The sequence below is a fragment of the Passer montanus genome, unplaced genomic scaffold, assembly GCF_014805655.1.
Source record: "Passer montanus isolate IOZ18808 unplaced genomic scaffold, ASM1480565v1 scaffold71, whole genome shotgun sequence".
NCBI lineage: Eukaryota > Metazoa > Chordata > Aves > Passeriformes > Passeridae > Passer > Passer montanus.
In genome coordinates, this window is record NW_024372259.1 from 3,277,128 (window position 1) to 3,287,638 (window position 10,511).

Genomic DNA, 10,511 nt, shown 5'->3' on the forward strand with positions numbered 1-10,511 from the left:
TTAGTGCTAGACAAAGCAAGCTTAAGCAAGCACCTCAACTCCACAAGACTCTCTAAGCCTCATTATCCTAACTAGGCACAGATTTTATCACTTTCTCTGCCTGCCTTGAAAATCCAAAACAGCTGAGGCAGGAGCTTGGTTTCTACTTAAAGCCATTCACACCTTTTTAATCCCTTAAAAATTAGTTAGTAAGGATTCAGCTCCTTGGGGCTACGAGCTTTTTTCCTCTTGGGTTTGCTGTTGCTCTGTGCACAGATAAGGTAACTAACAACACTTTCTTAATTAACAAAATACTTGAAAATTTTTTAAATTAATGTTTATTGTAGTGAATAAAGTAGCTCGAGAAGCAGCTTTAATTGTAAAGTAACGAATTTCAAAATAGCCTAACTAGCCACCAATTTAAATTTACCTTTGTCTTATCTCTAAATACTAATACTAAAAAATTTATATTTAGATGGTATATACTCTTCCTCTGTTTTACTGATGTTTTTCGTTATATTTTAAATTATATAGCATTTTGGGTGTTTAGAGAAAGTATTCAAGTAACAACTTTAGATTTTAAAGCTATTATTGTTGGAGAAATTAGTTTCAACAATAACTTAAATATTTGTATCTATGAAAATAATAAAACAGTTTAGTTAGAAATTACCTACAATGTAATTTAAAATGTAGTTATGTGGACGTGCCAGATGTTTTGAAGTTTTAAAAAATGTCTAGTCTTCAAATATGAAATTTCCCTGGTTTTAGTGTAAACACTTGATACAAACTTTGCTCTTACTTTAGCACTGCATGAAAGCAACTATTTTTTTGGGGGTAAATATTACAGATTTAGTCTTTAGTGAAGTGGTAACAAAAGGGGATGGCTTTAATCTGAAAGAAAATATGTAAACATTTTGCTTTGCCTTGGTCCTGTGAAAAATGTCTATTTTATGACTGGCTTTTCGCAAGTATTAAAATGAATATTGTATTATGCTAGAAAGTTATGCTATATTCATTTTCTTAAGTAGTGTATTAAATATAGTTTTAACATTATAACATAATGTTAAAATAGAAACTCTGCTATGCAAGATATTTGTTTAAGAAAGGACTCGCACCAGACAGAAGCCACAGGACACCTAAATCTTTCAGAGGAAGGGAATTTATTGCTCCCTTATCAGCAGAAAACTAACTTCTTCCCACTATTCAACTTTTAAAATTTCAAAAACAAGTGATTGCCGTTTTTGCTTGAGGACAATGGAGAAGAATCCACGGTGGCAAAGGGAGGGATGCAGGACAAGAGCTCCCTGAAGGGCACTTTTAGTGTTCGAAACAATTCCTGCTCTTGTAGCCTATGCAAAAAACTTTATTTCTCTGCTTTTAGTGCCTTGTTTGATGGTCACGGAGGAGCATCAGGTAAAAGCAGAGTTTTATTGCTGTGAAGCCTTCTGTCAGGTAGAGACCCCGAGGCTCAGATGACCTCAGTCCCAGGTCAGAAGTTAAAATATTAATTATATTGGTTTAACTCTTCTCTTGACTTGGGGATGCGTTGTCAGACTGTAACAGAACCACCCTGGTGTTTCATTGAAACCAGAGAAATAGTCCTTTACTTCTTTTTAAGCAGATGCTGTGCTGCTATTTTTCAGGCCGTGTGTGGCTACCAAGACAAGAGTGATTTGGCACTTCTTGAAGAAGCGCAGCTTTGCAACTTGACTTAACGAATTCGGCACGTTTTTATTAGCGGGCACCCCAAGCAGCCGGAGCCGCACGCCCGCCCTCAGCCCGTCCCCTCACGGCCGCCGCCGCCCTCAGCCCGCCCCGCCTCACGGCCGCCATGGCGCCCGCCCCGCCCCGCCGCCTTCCCGCCCCCGTGGCGGCAGCGCCATGGCGGCCGTGCGGGCGGCCGTGCGGGCGGTGGAGATCGACCCCGAGGGCACCTTCAAGTACATCCTGGTGCGCCTGCAGCGCCCGGGCGGCGGCGAGCAGCGGGACATCGTCCGCGGCACCAAGGCGGCCGAGTTCCACAGTGCGTGACGGGGCGAGCGGGCAGCGGGGCCCCCCCGGCGGGACGCGGCCGCCGGACCCCGGCGGGTCTGAGGCGGAGCGGGGAGCCCTGGCCTGAATAGCTCAAAAGTCCCCTTTTCCTCACTTTCTGCGTCCCCCGTGTGATAGGAGCACTGGGGCAATATATCTGTCGTGTGCGCTTCGGAAACCAGTTGAAAGGAATGAGGAGGTGTCTTTGCAAGCCGCGGGCCTGGTGGTAGATAAGGGCAGATAGTGAGAGGTGAAAGCAGCAGTGTGAGGGGGAACCATAAATTCCTATGGAATTCTGCTAATTGATACAGACTGTTACTCACTCGAGACTGTGCTAAATCCCTGGATTTGCAGAAAAAGAACAGGCACACAAGGAAAAAGAAAAGGTTGGGGGGGTACACATTACAAAAGGGGTCTGTTAGGTGATTGGGCAAAATTGTACCTTTTAAGGGAAAGAGAGAAATGCTGCTGGAAAATTAGGACAAAAAGGAGACTGTGTCCTCTAACAACTTGAGAAACCCCATGGGAAATGCCCATGACCTGTCCCTTCATTTGAACAAAGTTATAGGACTCCTCTGTCTCTTTTTTGGACATAAATAAACCTCTGATGTTTGTGGATTAATTTTCCTGACACAATCAGCCTCATTTTGGAGAATGATATATGCTAACTAAAAAACTTTAACTGCTTCAACTGCAGCTTTTCTATGCTTCTGAAGAGAAACCTCCTTGCCTCATAGAGTAGATGAAATAGACAAAAATGAGTTCTAGTCTATTTAATGCCTAGTTCCTGTTCTAATGTCTCTGACCATTCTTCTTGTGCAGATCATATATTTGAAAAAGTAAATCCTGAGATGGAAAAGCTGGGATATGAATGCAAGTGCCTTGGAGGAGGGAAAATTGAACATAATAGCAAAGACAAGAAAATCAGGGTATTTGGGCTCTCAACAGTAAGTGCATCTCTCATTTTCCCTCAAATGCTTCTGTCTCTGATGCTCTGGGATTTTTGGTTGATAGCATGGTGGCATTTGGCAATTTACATCACATTTTAAACATTCTTGCCTGTCTCACTTGTGAGATAGATTAGAAAAACAATCGTTTTAGGGCAGAAAACTTACATTATTAATCTAGCTGCCCAATTAAATGTTAGAGGCAGTGGTCAACTCTTGCAGTCTGAGAAATAGACTTTATTCTCTGCTTTTGGTGCCTTGGTGCTCATGGAGGAGCATCAGCTAAAAGCAGTTTTATTACCATGAAGGATTCTGTCAGGTAGAGACCCTGGGGCTCAGATGACCTCAGTCCCAGGTCAAAGTTAAGATATTAATTATGTAGGTTTAATGCTTCTTTTGACTTGAAGGTTTGGTGTCAGACTCTAAAACAGAAGTACCTTGGTGTTTCAGTGAAACCAGAGCAATAGTCATTCTTCTGGAGCTGTGCTGCTGTTTTTAAGGCTGGATGAGGTTTTCAAAGTGGCTGCCAAGGCAAGCCATGGATCTGTTGCTTTCCAACTGACTATATTATCTGTTATTTTTGAGAAGCTTACATTTTATAATGCATCAACTTTAACCTTTTCAGTTTAAATGCTTGTTTATTTAAGCTGCTCCTCTTTGGAGCCATCACTGATGAATAACAGTATGTTTTGTTTGATAATACAACCTTGGGCTCTTTTTTTCAGTGCTCTAAGTAAACTTTCATGTGAAATATTATGGGGAAAAAATAACCTGTAAATCACAGATTTCTATCAGTGTACTGCACTGTTATGTGTAGTTCTGAAATAAGAAATCAAGATGATTCTGATCATGTAAGACAATAATGGAGAGGCCACTTTGACCACAACTGCCTTAAATTTCAGTGAAACAATAACCCTGTGACCAGTGATTTTTAAATGAGGGCAAAAAACCACATGGCTCATCTGACCTTACCTTGGAGTTGCAATGGCTGAAGAGCACAGATACTTAAAATTGTGCTATTATCAGCAAAGGCAGGATGGGAAATAAATAAAACATGAAGACTGTGATTTTTTTAGTGGCCAGAGTAGTGCTCCAGTGCTCACACTTGTTTGCTTATTCCCTTTCCCACAGCTGAGCCAAATCAGCTGTTTGTATGCTCACACATTAAATTGGGTCAATGCAATCTCTGTGGTTTAAAGCAACATTCCATAAATGCAGTGGGAACATTTTAAAGCAAGCTTTCTGCTGGAGAAATTGTGTAAAAAATGCATTTTCTATTTGACCCCACTTCATTTATTTTGTAGAATTTTGATTTGGAAGGGAAAGAGTTGGAGAGGGTAATAGAAAAATAAAACATGATACTGCAAGAGTAACTTTTTTAGAACTTTTGATTTGCACGTGAACAACTTGTGTTGGTAAGAACTGAATGGTTCTGAAGACTTAATGTCCATGTCCAATTTGTTCTGTCTTGCAGGGCTATGGAAAAGCAGATCACTCAGTCACTGTAGAGATACTGAAGAAAGAGTACACAGATTATGAAATTACATGGTCAGATGACAAGAAATAAACTTGTGAGCACAATGAGCAGTCCAACCTGGTAAATGTGAGCTGTACTTTGTTAAATAAAATTGAATGTCTGTTCTTTGTGTGTAACTATAAATCTGGAGTGACTGGACTCTGCCATCAGCTATATCTTATTTTTTCAAACATTCCTTTGTGCAGAGTCTGAAGTTCTAACCCTTTTTCCTTTCCTTTTGATGTGTCCTTTAGTTAAACACTCCCACACCTCTTACCTCTAATTTGTTTTCATCCAGTCCCATTTCACTGATCTATTGTAGGATACCCAAGGATTTACCACCAACTTCAAACACCACTGGACTAAACCTGTTCACTGGTCTTTTGACCACAGTGTTTTCAATTTGTTTTTCTATTACTTTTTAGGCTTTTCATCTTGCCCACATTTTAAAAAAAATTGGTGTGGAGGGTGGTGTTGACTGTTACAGTTCTTCACCAGTGATCTAAATGTTTTATTTACTCAATGATTTTAAAATCTAGTATCCTGCAGAAGTCATGATCATGATACTTGATTTTCCTGTAAGAACCTTCCCTGTAGCAGACTGGTGGCAATGTAAAAATTCTGCCAATGCTTCTTTCATTCTGATTCCCCTGGACTGTTTTGATTTGTGTGAATTTAATAATGCTTTTTGTTTTTATTTTCCTAGCAGTAACTAAGTTATAGTGAACCACCTCCTCAGTACACCTAGAAAGTGTCTGAATTAGCTAACATTACCCTCTTGTTGTGGCAGGATGTTGCCTTTTGTTTGTTATGAAACTACTGGCTACAATTTTCACTCTTTTTGTTTCATACTTTTCATTTAATTCATTTGTGACTTTATTGACTTGCTGTCCTGAAGGCTTGCTGATTTCCAGAGGCAATTCTATATCAAGTCTTCCCTTTTCTGTGGTTCCTACTGCACTTACCCAGCAGTATCTGGTGGTATAGGGGAAGCCTTTCCTTTTCAGCATGCAAGTGACTCTAACAGTGGAAATCTGAGACACTTTGAGCCAGTTTCTATCACCAAAAATCCTGCTGTTACTCCCTTCTTACAGTTGTGATCCCTCTTAAATCCCCCTTCTGTGCCTTTGTTTCAGTTGGGTGGACAGGAATTTTCTGTTCTTATCTTCAAACCTTTCAGTCCAGTCCTCACCAGAAGAGTTCCAGGGGTCTCCATCCCAATAATCTCCTCAGAACAGGATCTCCTGAACCTGGTGCTACAGGTCTCTTGGTTGGCACCAGATTCCCCCCACTTGCAGCCTGGATTTTCCCCTCCAGCACCCTTGCCTGCTTTTGCATCTGCTCTTTGTGCTTCTCTTTGAGTTCCTGTGCCATGCTTATCTGGCTGCACTTCAAATACTGTGGTAATGATGGCAGGATTGATTTTACTTAACAAGATTTTTATTTCAGAGCCTATGTGCCTAATAACCAAGAATAGCACACAAGTCAGTAACCTGCAAATCAGGCACTTCCCAGTTCCATTGTCAAGGGCTCTTCTTCCTCTCAGCTTTAGTAAAATAACTGTAGCTGCCAGTATACAATCCTGAGTTTTAAATAGCCTCGTTTCCCAAAACTGGCAAATAGTCTTCAAATGGAAGTCATCAGTTAGGGATAGCTGTGTTAAAACAAACAAGCCTTTCAATTTAGTTTCCTGAGGTATTTAATGAGTGATTTTAATCTTTGTCTCCACAATACTTACAGGAAAGACATAATTTACACGGGACCTATTACTGTAATGACGTGTTCAAAATGTGAGGAGAGAAAAATGGTGATGATTTGGAGTAAGCTGATAAAAAAAATTTAGTTACCAGCTGATCTCTAACTTTTATTTCTTCATAGAAGAAAGATTTTAATGTGTCATAAAAAAACCCCCAAACTTTGAGGGACCTCCCAATTCAGTTATTTTTTTAGAGCAGTGTCATTTGGGGCAGTTTAATTTCCCTGGTCATTCCCTGGTGTTGCAAAGGAGTGAAACAATTATTTTCTTCTATTCCAGTTTGTGAAGAGGAGCAGGATACTGGTCACTAGGATGGTGAGGATTTTTCAGGTACAGCAAGCCTGAACATAAATGAGGGAAATTAGTATTATTTGAAGTTGAAACATCAACAACCTACAAAACTAAGTGTTGAATTCTGTTTCCTCTCAGCATGTACCTGCTGAATTCTAAGAACAGAACTCATCTCAAATATGGAAATCCCAATGCTAATTGTGCTGATTTAACCTGAAAAAAAAATCTTCCATTCTCTAATCAGATTCTGAAATGGGAAGCTAATTATACTGTGTGGGGTTATTTGTTTTGCAGATGTGCAGTCAAAATAAGATTGTGGCTCTGCCATTCTTCCATTGAAGTCTAAAAATTCTGATTCTGTACTTGCACAAAACCAGCTATGTTTGAACCAAATACTGAGGGAAGGCACAGTAATTAAACCAGAGATGGTGAGTTTAATAGTGGAATATTGTTATCAAGAAGTACTATAGTAGAAGATTTAAAGTACCTTCTTCATTTATTCATCCAAAATTACATGAGATTCTTGTTCCTAACCATATTCTTTGTCATGGTGGTCAGCATTTCTTGTTACTTGAGGTATGGTTCTCACTAGACCAGCAGGTGTAGAACAACCTATTCAGTGCAAGTCATGATTTATTTTAGGATTGAGCTTGAAAAATGACAAATGTAACCCATTTGTTTCCAGCATCTCTGTTTTGGCAGAGAAAAAAAAAAGCTGTTAACAGTACCTTCTTAATTTGCCAAAGCTAAAACTTTTTTCTGTTCCTCATTCTGTAGTCATCAGTTACCATCACTAAGTTTCAGAGTTAGTGCAGAAAAATTCCAAAGCACCATGACAGTCATGGCAAAATTGACTTTCTTCCTCCCTCTCCTATCCTACGAGAGGCTAAATTCAGTAGTTTCCAAAGCATCCCTTTAAAACAGTCTGAAACAGTAGTGAAGGCTCTTCTGTGAAGTACAGGAAATCCTTTACAACTCTATCTTAATAGCAGCAGGTTCAAAATAGGAACTTTGGGATTGACTTTTGGAGCCTCCAGTGATGGAAACTTGATGGCATAATTAAAGTGATTTACATCACTGCTGTACTGTTTCTTTCCATCCCCTCAGACTATTTCCTTCTGCTCTACACTGAAGAACCTTGCATCCAGTTTACAGCAGTGGCCACTGTCTCCAAGTTTATATTTCTGCAAGGGCACCTGTAAAGCAGTGCATGATGACAACAGCTGTCTAAGAGCTTTCTGTCTGCTTTTGGCCAGGACAAAACATGCAATGGATTTCTTTTTTCTTGTTTGAATTGCCAGTAGCAGTGAGTGCTCAAGGGCAGGTTGTGTAGTTCTTTGGGGGTTTGTCTGCAGTGATTTCTTCAGCAACATCAGTGTCTTCAGCCTAGGGAAGTGAATGGCAGGCTTTTCTGAGTGCTTTCTGTCCTGCCAAACTGGAAAGATTGAAGAAGTGTGGATGTTCAGTAGTACCCCCAGCAAGTTTAGAAAAAGGGGCAATTCATTTCTGGAAAAATCTTGTTTAAAATAGTACAGCAATCTATTAAACTCCCATAATAGCACAGTTTATTTCCTTTTCTAATTGCTAAAGCTCAGTCCTATCATCCTCCAGTATTTCATTTGTAGGCTTGTTGGTTGGTAGGAGCTTATCCTGTGTAGAATATTCTTTCAAGTCAGCTTCTAAACCAGCATGGCTTTTTCTAATTCCTTGCTGAAATTTTCTTAGCCTGTGACAGAATCTGAATGTGAAAATTTAGACCACAGTAGTTAATATTGTTACACTCTTTAAAGGGCTTGAATACATCATGTGTACATTACACATGGAAACATTACATGGATTTCTGAGATCCCCACGAGTGATAAATGCAATCACATCCCCCTCTGCTGGCAAAGCAGCAGAGCTGAGGTGTGTGGTCCCTGCCTGAATCTGGCTGCAGTTAGGCTGCCCAACCTTTGAGAAAAAAGCCTCTTGCACTAATTATGGATGCTAAATTTATCTCATTCAGCCACAATATGTCATGTATGTCATTCCTGTGATGCTGGTTCTGCTGCTGACAGAGAATGTGAAAGCCTGGCTGGAGACAATGACTTGCTTAATCTTTGTATATAAATGAATTATAAACAGATGCTGCTTTAAGCAGAACTCTGCAAATTCAACATCAGAGAAGTCCCTCACTTCTGGTCAAACACCAGAATTTGTCAAACATTTCAACAACCACCACCCTTAATTTGTTAAACCAGAATAACAGAGGAAAAAGCAAAGAGACATGAGGATTAAAACATTTTTGAGCTATTTTTGGAAGATCAGTAGTTTAATTTTAACAGGAATTTTTAAAGGTAATTTCCATAATGCATCGCTGCAGACCCTGATCGATTGTTTTAACCATCCTGGTTTTAAACACTTTTTTGTCTTCAATGAATTTCTCAAAGAGATAGGTACCACCACCAACTCCAAAATAATGCACTTTGCTTGCCAAATACACACGGCCATTTCTGTCCAGGAGCTGAGCCAGTGTATCATGCAAAGCACTGTAGTAGTCAGGGTTATAGATGGTCTCAGAGGTGAGAATTAAATCATACTTCAAACAGGGTTTGCTGTTTAACAGGAGCTGGCTGACTTGAGACCACTCTCCAGAAAAAAATCTGCATCTCTTGAGCACATCAGGTGATCCCTCTGCTTTCCTGGGTCTCTTTGAAGGAGGCTTGCTGGCTTTTCTGTCCTTCCCACTGCCCATCCTCCTGCCTTCACTGGTACAGTTGGCCACCACATTAGGCAAGGTTATTTCATCGATCACCGTGCTGTTGTAGTCCTGAAAATGGACTCTGGCAGCTTCACCCTGTAAAGCAACAATTCCCAACAATCCAGCCCCACAGCCAAGATCCAATACAGTCTTGTTGGTAAATTCTATTTCAGCCTCAGAAAAGTAGTCCACAAGATCAAAGGTGCACTCCCAGATTTTCAGCCCTCCTTCGTAGACTCCTGGGATGAGATCAGAGTGAGAAGAAACACTTTTGGACACGATGCCTTCGCTGTCAGCGTCACCTGAACACGTCATTTCCACTACAGACAGCTTTACAGAAGACAGGTCCAACACTGTTTCCATGACTTTATTTTCCAATAATTTGTTGAGATCTCGGGGAATGCTGTGCTCCTTGGCAGCTTTCACACAGAGGTTTTTCTTCAAAGCTGCCTCATCCTGGTGCTGAGCAGCAGCCAGCTTCGGGCTGGACTTTGCTGCGAGATCAGCAGTTCCCCTGCTCTTTTCCCTGGATTCCTGCTTGTGCTCTGGAGAGCACAGCACTAAGAACTGAGCATCTGCCTCACTGTTCTCATTTTCATCAACAGCAAAATCAAATCGAAAATCCATTTTCAGGAATGAGAGTTTTTTAAAAGCTTAATTTATTACAGCCAAGCTTTTATGTAGGTATTGTTGCAGGACTGAGTATTTCACTGGTGCAATGTCAGATGTCTCGCCAAGAGCCAGGTGGCTTGCTGCTGGAAATAAGAGTAAATAGTTTTATGTATCATTAATATCAGCACAAACCGTCTAGTTGTAGAATCTTGATTTTCACTGCCATGTTCCCCCGGCAAGTCGTGGAGTCTCCCTCTCTGGAAACATCCCAAATCCACCTGGTCGCGTGGCTGTGTCACCAGCTCTGGGCACGCTGCCTTGGACCGGATGATTTCCAGAGCTCCCTTCCACCCCTAACTATTCTGTAAATTTAAAACCACTTAAAGTGATTAAAACACAGCGTCACAGCTAACCCCATAGGTACAGGCAAGGGAATTAAGACAGCTGCCAGCTCTGCTAAAACCCGCATTTCAGACTCCGCGTGGCAAGAGCCGCGAACCCACCGCGCGGGCCGGCTGAGGCGCTCCGGGCGCGTTTCCCGGCCCGTTCTCCCGCGCCCAGCCCGCACCCACCGCGGCCGCCGCTCCGGGCCATTCCCGCCGCTCCCGCGCGGAGCCGCTTCCGCTTCCTCGGGCGCGG

The 10,511-nt window shown here is 41.3% G+C and overlaps 2 protein-coding genes across 6 annotated transcripts; one reads left to right on the forward strand and one right to left on the reverse strand.

The window, feature by feature from the left end:
* The first annotated feature begins 1,745 nt into the window (after positions 1-1,745).
* Positions 1,746-4,617, forward strand: LOC120512220 (14 kDa phosphohistidine phosphatase-like). The gene is made up of 3 exons (XM_039730274.1): positions 1,746-2,002; positions 2,833-2,957; positions 4,432-4,617. Exons 1-3 carry the CDS (start codon positions 1,861-1,863, stop codon positions 4,522-4,524), a joined length of 360 nt encoding a protein of 119 aa, XP_039586208.1. The 5' UTR covers positions 1,746-1,860; the 3' UTR covers positions 4,525-4,617.
* Positions 4,618-8,812: 4,195 nt separating this feature from the next.
* On the reverse strand, positions 8,813-10,490 carry METTL18 (methyltransferase like 18). Of its 5 annotated transcripts, none has more exons than XM_039730218.1 (2): positions 10,445-10,490; positions 8,813-10,012 (listed from the first exon to the last, which is right to left on the reverse strand). In XM_039730218.1, the coding sequence occupies exon 2, from the start codon at positions 9,885-9,887 to the stop codon at positions 8,838-8,840; it is 1,050 nt and encodes a 349-aa protein (XP_039586152.1). In that variant the 5' UTR covers positions 9,888-10,012; positions 10,445-10,490; the 3' UTR covers positions 8,813-8,837. The 5 variants fall into 5 exon arrangements, with proteins under 5 accessions (XP_039586152.1, XP_039586149.1, XP_039586150.1 ...); XM_039730215.1 differs by having other exon boundaries at positions 10,286-10,478; XM_039730216.1 differs by having other exon boundaries at positions 8,813-10,015; positions 10,286-10,478.
* Between the last annotated feature and the right edge of the window lie 21 nt (positions 10,491-10,511).